We start from the raw sequence: 24,675 nt of genomic DNA on the forward strand, positions 1-24,675 counted from the left end.
TATTAGGAAAGAAAACAAAACTATATGAAACAATACAATGCTTTATTAAAATTGTCCAAACAAAGCCTTCCACAGTATAAAGATAAAAATGCACTAAAATAGCACCAATTGAAGTAACATTAAATGTTTCCCAAAGTCTAAGTGGGAGTTTGACTAATTGAAAGAACTAGTTCCCCATTGGTTGCATATTCATTGCAATGGGCATTAAATCTCTTAAACTCTCATCCTCCAAAACATTAGTCTGCCTGTTGCTGTGGCTATCCGCTTTTCTACAGCAATCATGTGTTCATGATTTGCATCAGAGCATCAACGACAGCATCGAGCACTGAACTTACCATGAAAAGTGATTGCAGACAAAAACATCTCATTCTGCGTCTTATTTGGTGATAGTTAAGATCTGGTTACCATGTGGGCTTGTTTTGTACATCAAATAGCACCAAGAGCTCATTTCTCCATTTTATCACTGACAGGGTCCATCATAGGACAGAGCATAACAGTCAACTAGCATGTTAAGACAGTACAGCACACAGAATGTCTATGGGACCGCACATTATGCTATTTTATGCTAGGCTTGTAGGCTCATCTTGGTAGAAGGGTCTGGCGCTGTTGTGGGTGTGTTTGTGGCGTGCGCGTCACTGTAATGACTCCGGGCAGACACATTACAAAGGTTCCGCCCTTTACACCAGTGTTTATGCTGTATTAATCGTAAATGTGTAAATCGCGATTAAGAAAAATGAATGCGTTAAACTTTAATCGCATGCGTTAACGCCTTAATTCTGGCAGCTCTAAATAAAAATGATAAAAACATAAATTAACCATTAACTTTAGAAAGTTCAACATAACTCACATAATTTCAACATTCATAAAACAGCTAAAACAGTTTGTTTACTTAGTCTGTGCTTAAACAAATAGAAAAAAACAAGTTTTCCTATTATGTGTAATATCCCGATATTGTAATCTTATGCATTTCAACCAATCCTTTTTTTCTTTTTGGACAATCCCTTGGAACAAACTGAAGTTAAATACCTCACATAAGGTCATTATGGTGACAGAAGATCTCAGTAACTCACTTTCATTGAACCCAGATCCTTCAAGTCAACACTTGATAAAAATTGACCCTTTGCTAAGCCCTGCCTTAAAATAATTTCTGACCAATCCTGTCTTAGCAACTGTTGCCGGGCTGCCATTATTCCATTTTCCAACGAGAGCCTACGGGAGTGATGTGTGTTTGAGGAGTATTAAGCGGGATTTTATCAAAATGATCCATAGAAATTTAAAATATTTTGTTGCCGGGTCATTTGTACGAGGTACCCAGAGAGGATACACACAGTGTTTTTTCTTTAAAGCCATTCTTTAATGTCGAGAAGAGCATACTATGGACTGAACTGTTATAGCCCTCATTCCCAAATGAACATTAATAACATCAGCAAGGACACCAACATTTGCTCTGAGGTAAATCAAAGCTAATAACTTAACATTAATTTATGTATTGTTTCAGGTCTTAGTAAATGCTAATAGTTAATAAAGAGTTCACAGCAATAAAGTGTGTGTATTATGAGACATTATAAGCAGTTCTTTTCACTTAATGTTATCAGGTGTGTAATCGCCAAGAAATTACGCTTTTCTTTTCAAGTGACTGTGATAATCGTTCGCCTTTATTCGGATTCACAGTCTCAAAAGTTTTCATATCAAATTACTGTGTAATTTAACAATTTATTTTACAAAAAAAAAAAAAACTAATAAATATGCCTTACAATGTCACTCTTCATTCCAGCCCACTTGAGAATATTATCCATTCTGTTTATGAAAATATTTAGCCAAAAACCGTTGACCGTAATCTCCCATTCATTCCAATGGAAGTTCTGCAGAGCTTGTCAGAGCGAGCGACTGTAACCAAGGGGGGCAGAGCTTAGCGAAGGGTCAACTGTCCCCACTTACTTTAATACATTTTCCCAGTCTAATGAATGATTCATTGGTGCAGCATGTTACTCCAAAGAAAAATAATGTTTGTCTTCGTAATTTATCAAAATGTAATAATTTGCTCCACCTCTAAAAATTTCCTTTTCAGCTGACATCGCCATTTGTCATAGAGACCACTTTTATAGGGCCCAATGAAATCCGTTTTTTTTTTTGTGTGTGTGTGTGTTTCCGATTTTATTTTTTCTGAACTGAGTGTTTTAAAGTTTAATAAAAATGTTATCACAGAAAAAAAAAACTGTCTAATCAAATGAATTCATTGAATTTTAATAAAATGAACAACAGAATGATTACTTTTCAACATACCATTACATTATTTTTATCAAATGAAGTGCTTCTAGACATCCTTACAGCAAAATCCAAAACACAACATTGGAGTTATTTTTTTATTTTGTGTGTGTGTGCTTCATTCAGTTCAACAGCACAAGAAGCTCTTGCCTATACATTTTTATTGTTATGCAATTATTATTGATATAATTATTTATTAATACATTGAGTATTACATTTTACCATACAGTCATAGTATATTTCTGCCACACTTTAATTTCACACGTGGAGTTAAACTGAGCTTTTATGGTGGAAAACTGACTTAAGCACTTTGTACTGTTTGTATGACGACAGCTTCACGCCTCGATATAAGCAGTTTGCTTTATGGCTTAAATTTGCTTATTAAACTGGAAAAGGCTGTGATTTTATTATATAAAATATACAGTAGTCAGCATGTGCTGCGCGCTTAAAGGTTAATGCACACTCTGCAGTCTGTCATCTCTTACCAAAACAGTGCACATGTGATGCTTATGAGGCGTAACTGTATGAGCGGCCGGCTTTATACATTCCCTATGAAGCGCTCAGCACATTCAGACTGTAGCTTATACTTAATTCAATCTCAGCCTTTTGTGGTTTAATAATCACACTAAGACATTTCATGGTTTTAATTTGATTTGAGAATACATTGATTTTATCCAAACATATGTCGAACTCTGTGACATTCAGCGTTTTACAGTTAATTCCGTTTTGTGACTGGATTCCGCAATTCCATTCGTGTTTTCTGCAATTCCGTTTTTGTTTTCAGCGTCGCAGAAATTATACGGCCCTACTTTTCATAATCCTTTAAAAATCAATTGCAGATGGATAAAATAGAGTTCTGCTCTAACATTTTTTCTCATTTTCACTCAGAAAACCATTACATTATGGAAGTACAGTCCATTCAGAAAGTATTCAGACCCCTTCATTTTCACATTTTGTTATGTTGTAGCTTTATGATAAAATGCTTTAAATTATTTATTTTCACATCAATCTACACTCCATACCAAAAACCAGATTTTTGATAACTTTGCAAATGTATTAAAAAAAAAAACTGAAATATCACACTGACATAAGTATTCAGACCCTTAACGCAGTACTTCGTTGAAGCGCCTTTGGCAGCGATTACAGCCTCGAGTTTTTGGATATGATGCGACAAGCTTTGCACACCAGGATTTGGGGATTTTCTGCCATTCTCTGCAGAACCTGTCAAACTCTGTCAGGTTGGATGGGGACTGTCGGTGGACAGCCATTTTCAAGTCTCTCCAGAGATGTTCAATTGGCTTAAAGTCTGGGCTCTGGCTGGGCCACTAAAGGACATTCACAGAGTTGTCCCTAAGCCACACTTGTGTTGTCTTGGCTGTGTGCTTAGGGTCATTGTCCTGTTGGAAGGTGAACCTTCGGCCCAGTCCGAGGTCCTGAGTGCTATGGACCAGGATTTCATTAAGGATATCTCTGTATTTTGCTGCATTCAGCTTTCCTTCAACCCTGACCAGTCCCCCAGTACCTGCCGCTGAAAAAAAAACCCAGCATGATGCTACTACCACCATGCTTTATCGTTGGGATGGTATTGCGAAGGTGATGAGCAGTGCCTGGATTCCTCCAGACATGACGCTTGGAATTGAGGCCAAACAGTTCAATCTTCGTTTCATCAGACCAGAGAATCTTGTTTCTCACAGTCTGAGAGTCCTTTAGGTGCTTTATTATGTGTCTTGCACTGAGGAGAGGCTTCCATCTGGCCACACTGCCATAAAGCCCTCCACTGAGTGTTGCAGTGATTGCTGTCCTTCTGAAAGTTTCTCCCATCTCCACACATGATCTCTGGAGCTCAACCAGAGTGACCATCAGGATCTTGGTGACCTCACCTCACCCCCCCCACCCCGATTGCTCAGTTTGGCCGGGCGGCCAGCTCTAAGAAGTCCTGGTTGTTCCAAACTTCTTCCATTTAAGAATTATGGAGGCCACTGTGTTCTTGGGAACATTCAGTGCAGCCGAAAAAAATTTGTAGCCTTCCCCAGAACTGTGCCTCGACACAATCATGTCTCTGAGATTTGCAGGCAGTTCCTTTGACCTCATGGCTTGGTTTTTGCTCTGATATGCATTTTCAGCTGTGAGACCTTTTATACACAGGTGTGTGCCTTTCCAAATCATGTCCAATCAATTGAATTTGCCACATGTGGACTCCAAAGTGTAGAAACATCTCAAAGATGATCCAGAGAAATGGGATGCACCTGAGCTAAATTTCAAGTGTCACAGGAAAGGGTCTGAATCCTTAGGTCAATATAATATTTCGGTTTTTTTCTTTTTAATAAATTTGCAAAGTTATCAAAAAACTGTTTTTTGTTGTCATGGGGTATGGAGTGTAGACTGATATGAAAAAGAAATATTTAAAGCATTTTAACAAAGCTGCAACATAAAAAGTGAAAAACAGAAGGGGTCTGAATACTCTGAGTGCACTGTAAAATGGGTTGCAAACATGGTTTCATTTAGTGCAGCCTTCGTCTGCTATTGGAATGATCATAGATACGAGTTTCCTATTTGGAAGTTACACATGAACACCCCCTCAAGTCAAAACTACATCAGGGATACACATAATTTTGATACCCGAAATGTGAGAAAAACTTTCAATATGGTTGAGGTGAGCATGCTTTCTGTAGTAAATTATTCTGTAGTGAAAAATTCAATTATCATCGGCAAGCTGACTAACTTGTATAGAGCTGTTCATACTGCAGTCCAAAAACCCAGAACAAGCATTTTGAAGCCATGAGTTCCCTCTGGATTTTCCTATGGGTTTTTAAAATGGCAGTTTTGGATTTATGAGTAAAATAAGATCTGTGGTCAACATTACATTAAGGTCCTTATCTAGCAACTCATTAGCAACAACCATTTTTTAAAACATGGCGGCTTCAAAAGTCACATTTGAAGTATGCTCACAACAGACCTTATTTAACTCAGTGTGAATTTAAAAACCCCATTTTAAAAACCCATAGCAAATTCCTGAGGGAAATAGGGCTGGGCGATATGTGAAAAATATGAGCGATAATTGCCTTAAAAAAATATCACGATATCTGATTACATTAGCCGAGGGTCAGTGAATTTTTTTGCTTTATTGATTTTACTTTAACATTTTTATTCATTTATTGAAACACGAAAAACATAAGACATTTCAAATTCAAATTGCACTTTAAACGAAAAAGCAATAAAATAAAATTATCAAAAATCTTATTTAACCACCTCCACTAATACAAACATTTACCATCTTCAACGGCTCCATTTGCCATCATGCAAGCATCCATCAACGACACCAGGAGGAAAATTACTAACAGCCTACAGATTAAGCACTAAAGACAATTATAAATGTAAAGACAACAATAATCAAAATAAATAAGCCTAATAAATTCCCTTGTGTTACAAAATAATGCTGCCAAATGTGTTATCATCAAATTTGTGTTTATATTGCGTTTTGGTAATACAGTTAATGCTGCCTAAAGAAAAAATAAAACTCAATTTTAGGTTCAAGGTGAATGTGTCTTGTATTACTTATGATTTAATCACTTTCGTATTTGTTTCTCTAATACAAAGATATATATTATTGAACCTGCAGAGCTGTGTTCACAATGCATCTTAACCGTGTGGAAATACAGTGAACTAAACTCACAGCACCTCCCGAGATGATCGGATATAATTTGCAGCATTCTCATAGATGACATTATTCTTGCAAACAGTTTTCAGACGAATGAAACACTAAAAATTAGTGAAAACTCTTTACATGCGCTTGTTCCATGAGACAGGCTTGCGCTGCACTCCAACATGCGTGTTCCACATGACAGGCTCGTGCTGCACGCCTCTTAACAAACAGCGAATCAGACACAAGCGTTGATGACTTTTCTTTTGTCTGTTCTTAAAAATATAATAAGGTGTGTTTCTTCAAGCATGTGTTTTTGTAACTAACAGCATTTCTTGTCATGTGTCACTCCGAGACGTCCTTAGGTCGCCCGCCTGTTGCGAGTAGATGAGCAAAATTACCCACGCATGAAATACGTTTGGACGAGGAGCTTACGGACTGGATTCAGCCTCGTCGCATTTTGTGGGTGGCGGGTGCTAGTTTTACACCTGGCCACTGTTTAATATATTTGGTGACTTCCCAGATCCATGGTTTTGCCATTTCCAGATATTGTCAATCATCGTCTGTTCGCAATCGGCATCGGGATTTTTGTAAGTCACTCTCGATATCCAATTACATCATCCTATCGCCCAGCCCTAGAAGGAACTTAGCCTTCCGGGTTCGCCTATAAATTGACGTCACGGCTGAACAGCTTTACTTCAGTGTCAAAATAACAGTTCCAAGAAATATGCAATAACGAACCTGGCGTCCTCCATGTTTCCTATTCTGACAAAAAAGCACTTGAACGTGACTTACTGATATTTATGACTTCAGAAGTGGGAAATTATGATAGCACGTTTAGGCAGCATAAGCCCTGCCTGCACCCATGCAAGAACACTTTCATACTGAAATAGTAAGGTCTAAGTTACCTGTGGAGGTGGGGCAAACCGCTGAAACGGCGATTGTTGTTGCTGCTGCTGTTGCTGCGGTGGATTCTGGGCGTACGATGTGGGCTGGCCCTGCGGCATCTGACCATGTCCTGTAGGCTGCTGAGAAGCAGAAGTGGGCGTCTGTGGTGGCTGCTGTGATGGCGGCTGCTGGGGGCCTTGACCAGGTGGGTAGCTGGGCTGGGTCTGAGAGGCAGGAGGAACCTGGGAGTTGCCCTGCTGTGGGGTCTGGGACTGTGGCACCTGTTGCTGGGGATAGGGAGACTGACTAGACTGGGGGGTTGCTGCTGTGGGCTGCGAGTACGGGGACTGGGATGGACCAGGCGAGGGGCCGGGAATCTGCCCCTGAGGCTGCTGGGACATGTGGGACTGTTGATAAGGAGGACCAGCCTGTCCATGTGGGCCAGATGGCTGGGGGGTGTGAGGTTGCTGTGAATAAGTTCCCTGACCTGGTTGTCCAGGGGGAGTCTGGGGGTATGGCAACTGCTGTTGGCCCGAGTGAGGCCCCTGGCCATGTTGGCTGTAATAGGGCTGCTGCCCCTGCTGCACGAAGCCACCTGTTCCCTGCTGTCCATATGATGGCATCTGCACAAACAAGTAGGATACCACTACAGATCAATACACTCACGGCATTTCCTACACTCACTTACTGGTTCTACAGCATGTGAGTAAAATAAAAAAAGGCTTCCTTTCATCTGCATGCTTCATAGTATGATACTATGCTCCATAAATAGTAAGGGGAAAATACAATGTAGCCAATTTACTGTAAACTATGATCTTGTGCAGCATTATATTTGTAAATATTTACTAAGGGTGCGAATGGCTTGAGATCCCACGATGCCTCGATCACGATGCGACACATTGTTATTTTTGTTATGTTTTGCATCAAAATCTGATATTGCTAACAAACAGACTTCATGTGAAACTAATTTTCCCTTTAAATCTGTTGAATACAGACAGGGCATTTAGAGTCTGTGCAGCTATGCTACTCAAACTTTAGAAGTAATGCATCTTATTTAAAATTCTAGGAGGTAGGATTGGGTAAAAATATTACATTTTCAGATTAATCAATCTTCATTTGAACAATCCCAATATGGAATATTTAAAATCCAATGATTGATCTTTCACTTTAAATTTACATCAGTTTTGGTTGTGTTGATTTTTAAAATCTGCTAAATATATTGTAATGGAACTGCATAGTCTGGGCCCCGTTGTTAATTTTTTTAATCAAAATTTCCGTGATGTAGAGTATGTTTTACAGCATTAGCTGAGAGACCATTTATTTCATATGCAAGCAAAATGGACATTATAACTGAACTATATTCAAATGAATCAGAACTGTATAAAATCGGGAATGATTTAATGAGAACGAGAGCTTGTTAATAGGAATCGAATCAAACAGGGAAATCTGTATCTATACACAGCCTTACTAGGAAGTCCTTTAGAATACTAATGTTGAAATATTGATACTAGCTCCAGTGTGTAATTACAGTGAAGGAAAATTATAATGCTATCATGCAATACCTGTCATATTTATGCAACTGAAAGTATGCAATGCAGTATAATTTATACACCAACAATAACTGGTTGGCATAAATATTACATCTTTATTTCAGCAACTTTTAATTTCCAGAACATTCTCTTCTATAAAAACAAGTGTGCAGCATATAGCAAAGGAAAAACAGCATCACTTCCATAATCATGCCATCCTCAGAGAGTCTATATCTGAAAACTGTCTGTATGTCAAGTTAATTCAATGTATACACTTGACTTAAGAGAAAAAACACCAACCTGCTGGCCATACTGCATACGTCCTTGCATGCCCATAGGGTATCTCTGAGGGCCAGGTGGCCCATAGCCTTGGCCTGGGTAAGCAGGCCCCTGCTGGGCCCCTGGAGGAGCCCCTTGATGGGGTTGTTGGGAGTAAGGGCCACCTGACCCATATGGCTGACCCCTCATTTTCCCCATCTGATCCATGGAACCTGGAGTCTATAGAACCAGAGAGCAAAAGAGGAGAGATCTCTGAGCAACTCACAGTATGAAAACAAGGAAAATAAGCATTTAAAGTTTTCAAAATTCACGAAAAACTTAAATACTGCACTGCACTCTTACACTTGAGAGCTGAACAGGCCTATTTGATTTTAAAAATGCAAGGTTAAAAAAAAAAAAAAAAAAAAACTGCAAGGACAAAATGAAAAGAAAAAAAAAAAAAGAACAGCCAGAGGGGAAATGATAGTGGGAAAATGAGAAGGGAAAGAGAGACAGCAGAAACACTTTGCCTCCGATTCCCACGGTTATTAACCTGACCGTTACCTTGCTCAGCATTAGTTAAGGAAGTCAACAGTGCTATATATAACTCATTTCAAATGGAGGGCAGTCTGCCTAATATTTAACACATCCCAGCTGTAGCTCTGCTTGAGCCTCGGCCAAGCCAGCTTTCCCTTTTTTCGTAAAGGCAATCTTGGCACTGAATGAATGACACAGGGTTTTTAATGACATGAGGGGAGAGGTCCAGCTTGACTTGCAATGAGATGAGAGTTGCTGTATAGTGATGCACCTAACTGAATATTCTTGGTCGAAACCACAAAATCTGGGAACACTGAGACAAAAACAGAAAATTATTATTTTGAATTAGACTGTCCAGAATAATTCAATTCTAAATGTTATTATTAGGGATGCATCAAAACCTCTATAACTACACATTTCATTATAAAATAGAGTAGACAGAAACAAATTTCATAAAAAATGTGTAGCACATTAAGAAAACCTTTTTCGTTAACTACTCTACTGGATAATGCAGAAACAATCCCAGTTAAAATCTTCAGTGAACCTTAAGCCAGTTCAATTGCCACATTTTCTTTTTCACATTGTGTGTGGACTTGGAATGTGGAATAGATTCTTTAGTGGATCTCTAAGGGGGCTTTCACACTGGCAATGTAGTCCGAAACAGAGGACTGTGCACACATAAAAATTGATAATATGAAAGCTGTTTTGCGGACCGGTGAGGGAACCGAGGTACTGAACCCAAGACTACCTGTAAGCGATGGTCTGAGCTCGGTTTGCAATAGAACTGTGCCACGGTTCGCATGAGTGTGAATGCAACCTGTACTCAGGTCCGCACTTGTTTAAAGTAAAATAACTTGTTTTTTGCCAGTTTAAGTATAATAACATCTGCTGCACAAAAACACACACATGTGCATTATGTGTGGCAGGGGAACATAAACAACAGTGCAAATACATTGCTCACAACCAGCTGTCTCAAAAAAAACAAAAACATTTGTGAGCATCAGATATAGTCTCCTTCTCCCAGACATGCATATCTGCTGAATTATGGCATGCGACGCACAGAGGTGTGTGTTGTTCACTCTGGTGTGCATAATGACACCAAATTAATAAAAAACAAACAAATATAGTGACCCGTGTTGTGTTGTCAATCATGTGCACGTTTGTGATGACGCAAGTTGATGACAGAAAATCACCGGGGTTTGACCGAATCTGAAAGAATTTGAAACTAGATCAACGCTAGAAGGGACGCCAGGAACATTAGCACTCAGATTCAGACCGCAGCAAATGTGCCCAGTATGAAAACCACCGTATGTGTTTTCAATTAATTTAAATATTTTTTTTTAATTTGCAATTACAATAATATTAAAAATACAAAATTAATAATAATAATAGTTATATTATACAATACAATTTCAGTTGTAATTCCTTAACTTCAAAATCCTCTGGATTTTATATAGGCGCTTCAGGAAGAACTTGTCCCTAGGCTAGTTCACGGTGGTTTTAATATGCTTCTCATTAGGTCAAATGCTCCATCGGTCCCATTCTTAATGCATGTTTTAGCAAGCCAAACTATAAAGCATCTACATCTGAGATGGAGTTAATATTGAGCGCCCACATATTGCACGTCGCAGTGCTGAAAACAGCAGTGCATGCATCATGAGCCATGCACATGCTCTCTGTATATGTGTGTGTTTGTGTGTCAACAACAGAAAAGCACTCATTCACTGAAGCACCCTGCGCATGCAGACTTATATTCACAAACTATTGTATGGCTTCAAGAGACTTTAAATATAATGCACAAGTCATACGGATTACTTTAATGGTGCTTTTATGCTTCTTTTATTTCACATTGAAGCTTGGCAGTAATGACCATGGCACACAATAACACAATACCGGAGCACTGGAAAACGTTATTTATTAATGCGTTGACAACCAAGAGAGCAATCACTTCACTTCTAGGGATGTGGACTTTAATATTCAACAAAAACAATGCTTTGTCTCCATGTGAGTGTTTCTGCTATTGGTTTTTAAAGTAATGGTTTCTGCAAAAAATTTCAGGCTTGATTTTTTTTTTTTTTTATATATATTTTATTGCCATTTCCGGCTGAAAATGATCGCCGGCCTGAATTTCGGTACATCCCTACCGCTGTACATAAGTAGCAGGATGAGAGCTCAAGTTGTAAAATTGGAATATCAGTTATGTTTTTATACAGTTGGTAAATACTGGGGATAATCTTCACAATCATTGCAGTGAGCTGCCCAAATCCACTCGTGGTAAATGCAGAACATGGCAGGTTATAAATAATGGCTGCAGAATCTCAAAATGTAGTCGTCTTAACGTTGAACTGGTATTTTGGCTGGTTCAAATGTTAAATAAAATATGGACTAAAGTTTGCATTGTCCATTATGAAGCTGAATTTTATTTCCAATTAGTAATGCATGTACTGTACATCCAGCTATTTATTTTTTTTAACACTAAACATGTGTCTTTAAACACTGAATTTTTCTTAAAGCATAAATTCATCATTTTTAAATGTTAACAAGTTAATTATATCATAACTATTCACCTAAACGGAAAATAACTATCCACTACCCAACAGCAGTGGCTAAACATCACTACAACACACTGTACATTTTCAGTTGGGGAGCAGTCTATACCCAAGTTCATCTCAAAGTTTAAATCAGGGTGACTTCTAGACAAAAGCAGCATTTAAGTAATTACACTCTCAAACAGACCATACATTAATTTCTTAGAGAATTACTTTACTCAAGCATTTTGTTGAGAGTAAAAATCATCCACATCAAACATGAACAGGGCACAAGTGCTGCATCTTTTCGATCATAACAATTTGCCTCCCAGTACACTCACATACAAATTCAGAACCATGAATCTTAGCATATTTTTAGCCATATCCTTGCCGTTTCATTATCTACATTAAATCAAATCAACATGAAAATAAAATTAAACCCTAACGGTCAGGCCAATACAAATTTACAAAGCAGCCAACTAAAAGCTCCACAGAGATCACCTACACAACACTCTATATCTAGATGATTTCTTAACATGCATACCTGACTAATGTGCTGGACACAGAACTGTTACAATGACCCTTTACATTTTATAGTTGGTGTCAAAACTAGATTCCAATTGGACAACATTTAATATGAGATGTCAGCCTGTAACACTTAAATCATCAATCCCTTTGTACTATTTGTCATATTCAACATTCATAAAATTGACCATTCTGTCAGACAAGGCCGTGTAAAAGTGGACGGCACAAGCAGCTGGCCTTCATCACCAGCCTTTGCCTTTTTCGCAGATGGGCACTGACTCAAATAACTAAAGTCTAAACAGTACCACATCATCGGAAACATTAAAATAATAAAAACTAAAAATACAGTGCGTCACTGCATCTGATTTGCACCCCTGATATCTTATCTTGGATGTCTGTATTGAATTTGGTTTGAATTCAAACCTTGAAAGAATGCCTCCTATGGTAAACTTTTAAAAGTGTGAAATGACTAAGGGCAAGCCGCTCTTGACATTTTCCAGTGTCCAAATGGAAAATAAAATAAATAAAAGCAGCACATGGCTAATCTGCATAAGATAAAGTGAGGGCTTCTTTGGCAGGAGACACTGCTGGACGGGCTCTCTGATTGGCCATGGGGGATGAGGTGGATAACAGAGCACTTACAAACTGACTGAAGGCAAGGCAGGACAGCATGCACAACCTGAAATAAGCATAACCTAATATACATCTACATTTAAAACGTTATTTTAGCAGGAGATCTAAAGCTACATTAAAATTAATCAAATACCATCAAAAAACATTGAAAGACCTAGAAATAAGATGCGGTAACACTATGAAGATGTAGCTTTAGTTGTTGGAATGGCTAACCCCACACGGCTTGAAAACAGATCCACATTTTTTACCATAGAGTGGAAATATGTAGGAACAAATTGTCAAATAGCAATGCAAATCTTAAATGACTCTGACTTTTACTAGATTTTATGATCCCCACCACCCAACCAAAAAAATTTAAAAAAAAAAGGATTTCTTCCAAGACGTCGGTCAGTTTATCAAATTTTCTGTGTGGCTGTTAGAAAACTGAGATTTCTGACACAAAACAATTGACTGCTGTATTTTCATACTGTTAAATGGCATTACACATCACTTCTTCACAAGTTCTGATTGTTTCACACAAGTGCAGCAAAAGAGAGAGTAATAATAAGTGGAATATCACAATAGGTGTGTCCTAAACCGCACATTTCTACACTACACTACATTATGTAGTGTAAGCAGTGCGAGTAGTAGTCTACGTTAACGCTGAAAATACAACAAAAAGAAGTCTACTACAAGTACCCGGGATGATGTACTTCTTTAACCGTCAAACAGAGTGTGGAATGTTGGACATTTTGTGCACTCGGCTTGCCGTACGTAGCGGAAGGGTTGGAGTTACCTGGCTGTGATGCAAGTCTGACAAACAATAGAGCACAACAGTCTGGTTCAGGAAGAAAAAAAAAAAATATCACATACATTTTTTTCCATAGATTAATTGATTTTTAATGATAGCTTACAAATTTTAAAGACAGACCTTCTGTGAGCAACAAGGTTATTTAGCTATGGTATATGCTTCAACTGAAACCATCAGTATGCGTTACAATCGCATTTTCTCAACATTTTTTGAATCAAACCATTTGCACATACAGTGCATAGCGAATATGACATTTACTTATAGCGCACATGAAGCGCTTTTACTTTGAAGTTGCACTCACGCGCTTGTGCGGAGCCAGTGTGAGCAGCATTCTACTGACAGTTTAAACGGCATGGATCACATGCTTGGATTGTCACGGAGTGAACGTCATGATTTGTGAATAAGAGGAATTTGTGATCCTGAAGTTTTGATTCTGGCTGATAGAATACGCGCTTCAGAGGAAGATATTAGATGAGCGCTCGACGGGAAGGAAAAACGCTGGATTTTCGTGAGGTTCGTGAATCTGTTTAAACGAGATAGCTGCAAATTTGCAGATGGTATATACTAGAAGTTTTATTGATATTAGCCTTTTATCATTAAAAAGAAGTTACAGGGAACTGTTGAGGAGAGACTTTTAGAATACGTGCTTTAGAAGAAGAGTTTTGAGCGTTCCACAGGATGCTGGATCTGCTGAAGTTGTGTGAGGTTGGTTTATTACATCTGTTTAAACGAGATATGCGCATATTTGCAGATGGTATATGATATTAGTTTTATTGATATTTGCCTTTTTATCATTAGACAAGACAGTTAAAAGTTACAGGTGACTGTTGTGGAGAGAGGGAGAATGAAACAGGCAAGCACTTCATCATTATGAGCTCATACGAGTCTTTCGCGGCTCTGAAATGTGGACCGTTTAAATGATATTGTGTTGCACACCAGTCTATTATTGCAGTAACACGATGGCACGTAACAACAAAACAAAATGTGACTGGTTGTTTACATGTCTCAGTCACTTCACATGCAAGCAGGAGATTTTCAGCGCCCTCAAGAAACAAAACGGCCAAATGGGAAAATGTATCAGCCGATGCGATAATTAAAAAAAAAAAAAAAAAAAAAAAAACAGAATATCAGCCTATTTACTGGCCTCGGCGATATATCGGTTGACCACTACCTTTAGTCATATATAATAATTACATTTGTGCATATCTGAATATTTTGCAATAAACTTTAAATATATTGTTTCTATATTTATAATCAACAACTCAAAATTAATAGTTTTATATATTCCCATAATTTTTTAATGACATCTTTTGCAATGCTTCATGGGATTGTGGTCCGTGCCCTTGTGAAAGACGGTAAGTACACAGTCTTGTACCTTTGTCTTTTTGTCAGATTTTCAAATATTTCTTTGCTTCAAAACAAAGTTTGTGATGTTGTGATTTACATAAGAGCTGGTTGCTTTGGTTTATGGCTTATAACTTTTTTTTTTTTTCCTTTTTTTATGGAGGATTTTATGAAAACCTATGAGAAAAAATGAATGAGAAAAATACCCAGATGGCTGATAAAGTGGGCGGGCACTGTTGCGCTATATTGCAAATAATGAAGAATGTGGCAACTAACTACAAATGGGAGTTGAATGCTTTATCATCACCCCCCCTCTGTGTGAATATGTTCATTATTCGAGATATAGGTGTTGAACTGAGATTGGCTAACGCGCTAAAGCTAGAGGCCGTTTGAAACGTAACTTCCGTCAGCTGTTAAATGGCGAATGCTTCAGTGTTGTAAAAAAACACTACATAGCTGAGTGCAAAATGTATTGTGTAAGTTCATAATGTATAGTGCGTCATTTGGGTCACAGCTAATGTCACATCATTGCTTCCAATTGGTCTGTGACTGAATTCAAGTCCTTTTCAGGAAAAACAGAAAAAGCTTTTAAAACAAATAAGTTCTGATGCATTTGAAATACCAGACACAGTTTGCAAGGCAACAAAACTGAAAGACCCACACCAAACCAAATGTGAGATCTATCTTGAAAAACATGAAAATGCGTGAGTGTTTACATATATCCAAGACATATAAACAATCATATTTTGATAAAGCCCCTATGAATGAATTTCATTCTCCGTCAGCATTAGTTTTCAACTTAAAATGCAGGTTTTGTTCTCCATTTTAGTTTACTTTAAGGGTGCTGCAAACCATATAACCTTGAAGAAATTAAACATGAAATTTGCAAACCAATCAGTAACATCATGCATGTTTTTTAAACAGTAAAAACCATCAGTATCTGTGCACAAGCCTCTAACACACCAATTAATATCAATTAATGGATTAATAAGCAACACTTCACTAAAAAGTAACTACTTCACGAGACCAACAGATTTGTGTTTGATATAATGGTATTCAATCTATTTGCATGAAAACATAAATTTTATAGAAACACCATACTATTCAATGAGTGAGGGAGATGAGCAACATAAACTAATCAGCAAGTGTTCCAGTGTTACATCACATGCAATTATAAATGGCCAAGAGCACAGAATGCAGAGCCAATCAGATCTCAGCGAGCATGTCAACCCAAGACCAACTGTCTCCTGCCTTTGACAGGAGGATTTTACCTCCACAATTCAAATCCCACTGCAAACCAATCTGCACTTACTCAAATCACTGGGCTTGCGTTTACAAGCTGTGTGCAAGGAGACATATATTAAATCCAGTCCACGGTTTAAAACTAAGCTTTTTCTCAACAAATGTACTATTAACTTTATATATAAAGGGTTAAAATCAAATGTTGACAAAATAAGGATTATTAATAGAGATTTATCGACTATACAGGTGTGACCTGAACGTAATAATCAAGACAACGCGACTTCTCCACAGAAAAATATTCTCTTGTATTATGCTAATTTTCTCCAAACTGGTATTTCTCAAAAATATTGCATACTGGATAAACCATATCAATAAAACATCACATATGCCTCTATGCGAACAGCTAAATGCGTTAAAACCTCCTCTGAGGTGAAGCAGGCTGAGCTAAATACGCATTTTCAAAACACTTGAAGATCTAACCTCAGCACATAATGAGCGAAGCTTTTCATCTTACAACACAAGGACAGCCGTGAATGAAGCTTAACTTTTCTAAAGTTTCATTCTTCTGCCTAAATAGCCGCTGTTAAAATGTGGAGGTTGGAAAAACCAAGGAGGCAGCCATTTTATAGCCTCTCTAGCTCAGACAATAGCAGACACAGTGCGTTTCAATCACTCGTATGACTTGAGCAAAGGGAAAGAGATGGGGCTTTCAATTGCACTAGAATAGTCATTTTACCTGGTTTCTACCCAGGGGCTGCCCGGTACTTCCCGGACTCATGGGCGATGGGTGATGGGTCCTTTGTTGCCAACCCGGATGGCCCCCACCATACTGCCCACCGCTGCCCAGATCTGCTGGTCCCTTAGCACCATCCTGGCTGTTGTAGTCGCTTGGTGGGAAATTTGGGTAGCCCCTAGCACCGCTCGGGGAGGTCAGGAGCTGGTTGAGAGTTGGGGTAGATGTTGGCTGCGGATTTCCCATGTTATACCTCTGATTGTTGTAAGATGCAGCAATAGATCCTCCCGCTGCTGGCTGCTGCTTGGCTGACTGCCCCCCTACCGCCTGAGCTTGAGGAGCGCTGCGCGGAGAGTTCATGCCGTATCCCTGGCCTGGGTACGGGCTTCGGTTCCCGAACGGACTGTAGTTGTTGAACTGGTGATTCGGGAAGCCGTGTTCGTGCGAATTGGGCTGATAGGGGTCCATCATATTGCTCGACAGCGCGCCTGGCCCCGCTGCAGCTGCCATGCCAGGGCTTTGTTGTCCGCCATGTTGATGAAAAGGGGCCCGGCCGTAGTGCTGACTGTAGCCATAGGAAGGTGGCGCAAAACCGGGCGCGTGGTGATGTACCATACCGGGGTGGTTATTCCCTTCAGGTTCGGCAGTTTCATTTTGATTATTGTTCACCCTCGACGGATTCCCGTTCTTCATTTCAGACTCCCCTCCTCCCCCAGCATTTCCAACATCGGCCCGGTCCTGCAGTTCCCCGCGACCCGGAGATCCGCTCTCTAATCCCGGCTCTTTGTTTTCCTGCTGCTTCTCCCCCGGTACCGACTCCTCCTTTGGGTCTCGATCCGGTTTTTTCAGCTCGGAAGGCGGGCTGGTGTTGAGAGAGGTAGCGCTGGCGACCTGAGCAGCCATGATACCCCCTCTCCCTCTCGGCGAGTCGGTCACAATCAAACGCTAAACATTGAATGTAAATACAACAGTTTTACATCAATTTACCCGTGTCCCGACTCATCCCCACCCCTTACGCCGGACCGAATCCGGACTCCTCCGTCGGCTCCTTTTTTTAAACTATAAAGCGCCGTAAATTGAGTTCCGGGAGAATGAAATTTAACCGACACGGAATTTGTGGGGGGTTCTGTTGCAGAAGTAGACTACAGCCGCGGAACGGATCACACCAGCACGAGGCTCAGCTAGATACAGCCATTTTACTGAGGTGCAGTGAGACCAGTAAAACATGGCTCGGACTCTCTTCATAGTGCGGAATGGATTCAGGGAAGGGAGTGGGGGGGGCTGGTTTAGGTTGGGGGGGGTCAATTGACGTTGCATAACGGCAAGGTTGAAATAGCACCTTGAAGAGATTTTGTGTTATAGTGAACTGAATTAAATGGCAAAGCCAGTTGCATGAATTTTTATTGCACATGGTTTAATCACACTAATGAGGTTTCTTCCCATGAAGCATGCTTGCTAGGCTTGGCTTGCAGCTGGCTGTACTGGTTTTAGTATTGCCTATTAAATAATAACCCTCTTATATCAAAGTCAGCACACACACACACATACCGACTGAAACATATATTAAACATAAATCTAACAGAATAGGCAACACAAAGTAATTTGACTGTTTGTAGACATGCTAGAGAAATTGGGTTTTAGGGGGTTGTGTGCTGATTTAAATGCGTTAGGAAAGTAAGAGAAGGGAGGGTTAGTGGTGGGTTGAGCTAGTCTGCAAGCAGGAAGTGAAAAATGAAAAAAAAAAAAGAGAGAGAGAGAGAGAGCATGAGTAAGAAGAAAATCAGATAAACCACACAAAGTGGTTGAAAGGCAGAATACATTATCATCACAAAATAAGCCCATCTATTTATACTGTGGTTCAGTTTGGAATCTAAAAAGAGATAGAGTAAGGATCTCTGGGGGGAAATATCTTTTTGGGAGAATAACATACCGTCTCTCGTTCTCTGCTCTCCCCACCCCCTCTCTCTCTCTCTGCCTGCCTCTCACTCTAGCTGAAGCTTTGCTGGTTGCAAAAGCAGCACAACTCTGCTTTGGTATCTCAGTATGGGGGATGGGCAGAACTGCACAGCACACAAGCAATGCAGAGCCACTAGCATTGCTGGCCAACTCCAGTCGCGTCCTGTGAAGTACGGAGATACCCTTTGTCGTTTTTTAAGTGCATACTTGTGAGCCTTTATCTGAGAAATGTTATTTTCTTACTCAATTGTATAAATATTCCATTGTAAATATTAAAGGTATAGTTCACCCAAAAATGAAAATTCTCCCATCATTTACTCACCTTCATGCCATCCCAGCTGTGTATGAATTTCTTTCTTCGGCAGAACACAAGCGAAGATTTTTAGAAGAATATCTCAGCTCTGTAGGTCCACACAATGCAAGTGAATGGTGACCAAAACTTTGAAGCTCCAAAAAGCACATAAATGCAGCATACAATTAATCCATAAGACTCAAATAGTTTAATAAATGTCTTCCAAGGCGATTCTTAACATTTTGGGGTGAGAACAGACCAAAATATAACTCCTTTATCACAATAAATCTTGACATCAGCAGTATCCTTGGCGATCATGATTTCAAGCTCGATTTCACTCCCTAGTGCTCTGTGCATGTGTCAAGCACTAGGACGTGTAATCGATCTAAAATTCCGATTGTGCCTAGAGATTGCAATGGCAAGAAGTACAGAGAAAAGGGAGATATATTTTGGTCTGTTCTCACCCAAAATCCCTTAGATCATTTAAGAATATATGAATTTAACCACTGTAGTCAAATGGATTACTTTTATGCTGCCTTTGTGTTTTTTATAGCTTTAAAAAAATCTATCACTCTTCACTTGCATTGTTTGGACCTACAGAGCTGAAATATTCTTCTAAAAATCTTTGTTTTCAGCAGAAGAAAGAAAGTCATACACATCTGGGATGGCATGAAGGTGAGTAAATGACGAGATGATTTTCACTTTTGGGTGAACTGTACGTTTGAGGTGTTTTTATGCAGCTGAGTTAAGGCTGCTCTATCCCTGCTCAAAATTCTGTGTAAAGATGCAATGCTGCATAAAAGCCAGACTAAATTAGGCCTGCTCTGACCAACCTCACCCACTTTAAAAGGCAGTTTTGATGCTGTTTTAGTTCTGTGTAAAAAAAACTAAAAACAAATAGCAGCATCAGAGCAGCCTTAAACTTTGTTGTTGTCATGGTAGAGCATATACACTGACCAGCCACAACATTGAAACCACCTGCCTAATATTGTGTAGGTCCCCCTTGTGCTGCCAAAACAGCGCCAACCCACATCTCGGAATAGCATGCTGAGATGCTATTCTTCTCACCACAGTTGTACAGAATGGTTATCTGAGTCCCAAAGTCTGGTTATACTAGACTTTGTTAGTTCGAGCCAGTCTGGCCATTCTCTGTTGACCTCTCTCATCAACAAGGCGTTTCCGTCCACAGAACTGCCGTTCACTGGATGTTTTTTGTTTTTGGCACCATTTTGAGTAAATTCTAGAGACTCTTGTGCATGAAAATACCAGGAGATCAGTTACAGATCAGGAGTTACAGAAATACTCAAACCAGCCCATCTGGCACCAACAATCATCCATGCGATTATCTTATTAGCCAATCGTGTGGCAGTGCTGCAGTGCATAAAATCATACAGATACAGGTCAGGAACTTCAGTTAATGTTCACATCAACCATCAGAATGGGGGAAAAAATTAGATCTCAGTGATTTGGAGTGTGGCATGATTGTTGGTGCCAGATGGGCTGGTTTGAGTATTTCTGTAACTGCTGATCTCCTGGGATTTTCATGCACAACAGTCTCTAGAATTTACTCAGAATGGTGCCAAAAACAAAAAACATCCAGCGAGGGGCAGTTCTGTGGATGGAAACGCCTTGTTGATGAGGGAGGTCAACAGAGAATGGCCAAACTGGTTCAAATTGACAAAGTCTACGGTAACTCAGATAACTGCTCTGAACAATTGTGGTGTGAAGAATAGTATCTTTCTGTGTAAATGCATTTATGCCTCATCTGAGCAGCATTAAACAGTCTGTGTAAATACACATAAATGCCACTTCATTTGCAGCTTCTGAGCCACCTTTGCAGTGTAAAGATGGCTCTAGAATGTAGAAATATAATAAAAAATTAATAGAGCCCTCAAAAAATTGCTTTGTTAAATTATTTAACCGTTGTTTCTCTTAGTAAATTATCAGTAATTTGTAACGGAGATCACTGTCAGTCAAAACTGACAACATAATAAAATAATATAGAACATTATCAAATATCTTTAGAGCATTTAATAGTAAATACTAATTTTAATGATATAGACAAGCAGAGAGACAATGTCAGCTAAAGATAGTTTTAACGAGGAGCTTGTTCAATTATCCAAGCTCTTCAGTTTAATACATAATCATAAATAATACAGTATATTTATAATAAAAATGGTCAATTGTATATAGTTGGTGAACTATCCCAAACAATCCAGGAAACTATTTAATTGTATGCAATCCTATCACTTTATGCCTCTCATTTTCATTACACTAGCAAATCAATCTTGAAGTTGAATATGAGTAAACATGTACAATAACTATGTACTGTAGTTAACATGAAGTCTGATTTTACTTCTACAACCCAAGTATGAACTTGGGTAAAGAAAATAATTAATTAAATCTACAGCTAATCCGTGAAATTGTAAAAACGGTTAAGAAAATTTGAGATTATTTCTAGATTTTCCGGCCTCTTTCTTCCAATAAGTGGCATGAAAGGCTGTCATTGCAAAACATAGCTCTTCATCTAAAATTGATAAGAGAGAATGAGATGTGGAACACATGGATTGTGCTGAGATTTGCTGGCTAAAAATGAAACCCAAGCAAACATGGATTTCATCTAAATACTTGTTTGTCAACAGTTTTAATAAAGCAGAGTACAAAGTATGGCACAGTTTCATGACCCTCAGTATGCAAATAAGCCACATGTATACACTGCTGGTAAAATGAGGGAACTGCTTAGTAGAGCCCTTCATTCAATCAGCGTTTCATTCAATTCCTTGTTCTCAGACACACCCCCACATGGGAATCCATATGTAGCAAGAGCAGACACAAGGAAGTTGGTCCTCAGCCAGCAGGTTGCTGGGCAGCCATCACACACACAGAATTACTCTCTGAAGTGTGCTAAGGAAGGAAGTACCACTCTAGAGAGCCTTAGGAAACCATAACTGGTACATAATTGCGTGTTCAGCGCACACTCTAATATCCACAGGAAATAAAAATATGGGTGAACATGGTGACTTTTGATTTGCTTATCAAACAGCAAGGCTTAATATATATATATATATATATATATATATATATATATATATATATATATATATATATATACACACACTCTACCGGTCAAAAGTTTGAATTGACTGAAATGTTTCTCATGATCTTAAAAATCTTTTGATCTGAAGGTGTATGCTTAAATGTTTGAAATTAGTTTTGTAGACAAAAATATAATTGTGCCACCATATTAATTTATTTCATTATAAAACTGAAATGTAATAAAAAAAATAAGTTTTTGAAATTGATGACTTGGACCAAATAATAAAGAAAAGCAGCCAATAAGTGCCCAACATAGATGGAACTCCTTCAATACTGTTTAAATAGCATCCCAGGGTGATATCTCAAGAAGTTGGTTGAGAAAATGTCAAGAGTACATGTCTGCAAATCCTAGGCAAAGTGTACTTTAAAGATGCTAAAATATAACAGTTTTGATTTATTTTGGATTTTGTTTAGTCACAACATAATTCCCATAGTTCCATTTATGTTATTCCATAGTTTTGATGACTTTACTATTATTCTAAAATGTGAAAAAAACAAACAAAAAAAACATTATAATAAAGAATGAGTGTTTCAAAACTTTTGACCGGTAGTGTGTGTGTGTGTATGTGTGTGTGTATATATATATATATATATATATATATATATATATACACACACACACACACACACACACACACAACCGGTCAAAAGTTTTGTATATATATATATATACACACACACATATAAAAGTATATATATATATATACTTCAAAAGACATTTAAAAATCTTACTATTATCCTTATAATTCTGTATTTACATATATCCTTTGCTATGTGACTTTAGCAAATAATTATATTGGCTTTTTAAAGTTTTAGGGGGAAAATGTGGGGCATTCTATTTGGAAGGTCAGGTTAACAATATCCTTTCTGGGCCAAATGAATTGGTCTTTTGTAGGTTTGCACATTTAGACCAGCAGATTACTAAATGTCTCTCTTTTGTGTTTTGGGGAATTAAAAACCTGGTAACAGGAAGAAGAAAAAAAAAAAAAAGACAACTGTGTCAGTGTCACCACTATAGAATTCTTTATCAATATACAGGTGCATCTCAATAAATTAGAATGTCGTGGAAAAGTTCATTTATTTCAGTAATTCAACTCAAATTGTGAAACTCGTGTATTAAATAAATTCAATGCACACAGACTGAAGTAGTTTAAGTCTTTGGTTCTTTTAATTGTGATGATTTTGGCTCACATTTAACAAAAACCCACCAATTCACTATCTCAACAAATTAGAATACATCATAAGACCAATAAAAAAAACATTTTTAGTGAATCGTTGGCCTTCTGGAAAGTATGTTCATTTACTGTACATGTACTCAATACTTGGTAGGGGCTCCTTTTGCTTTAATTACTGCCTCAATTCGGCGTGGCATGGAGGTGATCAGTTTGTGGCACTGCTGAGGTGGTATGGAAGCCCAGGTTTCTTTGACAGTGGCCTTCAGCTCATCTGCATTTTTTGGTCTCTTGTTTCTCATTTTCCTCTTGACAATACCCCATAGATTCTCTATGGGGTTCAGGTCTGGTGAGTTTGCTGGCCAGTCAAGCACACCAACACCACGGTCATTTAACCAACTTTTGGTGCTTTTGGCAGTGTGGGCAGGTGCCAAATCCTGCTGGAAAATGAAATCAGCATCTTTAAAAAGCTGGTCAGCAGAAGGAAGCATGAAGTGCTCCAAAATTTCTTGGTAAATGGGTGCAGTGACTTTGGTTTTCAAAAAACACAATGGACCAAAACCAGCAGATGACATTGCACCCCAAATCACAGACTGTGGAAACTTAACACTGGACTTCAAGCAACTTGGGCTGAGCTTCTCCACCCTTCCTCCAGACTCTAGGACCTTAGTTTCCAAATGAAATACAAAACTTGCTCTCATCTGAAAAGAGGACTTTGGACCACTGGGCAACAGTCCAGTTCTTCTCCTTAGCCCAGGTAAGACTCCTCTGACATTGTCTGTGGTTCAGGAGTGGCTTAACAAGAGGAATACGACAACTGTAGCCAAATTCCTTGACATGTCTGTGTGTGGTGGCTCTTGATGCCTTGACCCCAGCCTCAGTCCATTCCTTGTGAAGTTCACCCAAATTCTTGAATCGATTTTGCTTGACAATCCTCATAAGGCTGCGGTTCTCTCGGTTGGTTGTGCATCTTTTTCTTCCACACTTTTTCCTTCCACTCAACTTTCTGTTAACATGCTTGGATACAGCACTCTGTGAACAGCCAGCTTCTTTGGCAATGAATGTTTGTGGCTTACCCTCCTTGTGAAGGGTGTCAATGATTGTCTTCTGGACAACTGTCAGATCAGCAATCTTCCCCATGATTGTGTAGCCTAGTGAACCAAACTGAGAGACCATTTTGAAGGCTCAGGAAACCTTTGCAGGTGTTTTGAGTTGATTAGCTGATTGGCATGTCACCATATTCTAAT

At 38.8% G+C, this 24,675-nt stretch overlaps 1 protein-coding gene across 2 annotated transcripts in view; it reads right to left on the minus strand.

The window, feature by feature from the left end:
- LOC127454603 (AT-rich interactive domain-containing protein 1A-like) overlaps positions 1-18,118 on the minus strand; it is a 40,060-nt gene extending 21,942 nt beyond the window's left edge. The window contains exons 1-3 of one of the 2 annotated variants that reach the window (XM_051721913.1): positions 16,916-18,118; positions 8,623-8,820; positions 6,814-7,416 (exon numbers count right to left, since the gene is read on the minus strand). In XM_051721913.1, coding sequence (XP_051577873.1) covers positions 6,814-7,416; positions 8,623-8,820; positions 16,916-17,815 — 1,701 coding nt within the window. In that variant the 5' untranslated portion in view covers positions 17,816-18,118. The remainder of the gene's footprint in view (positions 1-6,813; positions 7,417-8,622; positions 8,821-16,915) is intronic. The other variant, XM_051721912.1, reaches the window with a different exon arrangement.
- Positions 18,119-24,675: the final 6,557 nt, after the last annotated feature.

The sequence above is a fragment of the Myxocyprinus asiaticus genome, chromosome 16 (genome assembly GCF_019703515.2).
Source record: "Myxocyprinus asiaticus isolate MX2 ecotype Aquarium Trade chromosome 16, UBuf_Myxa_2, whole genome shotgun sequence".
NCBI lineage: Eukaryota > Metazoa > Chordata > Actinopteri > Cypriniformes > Catostomidae > Myxocyprinus > Myxocyprinus asiaticus.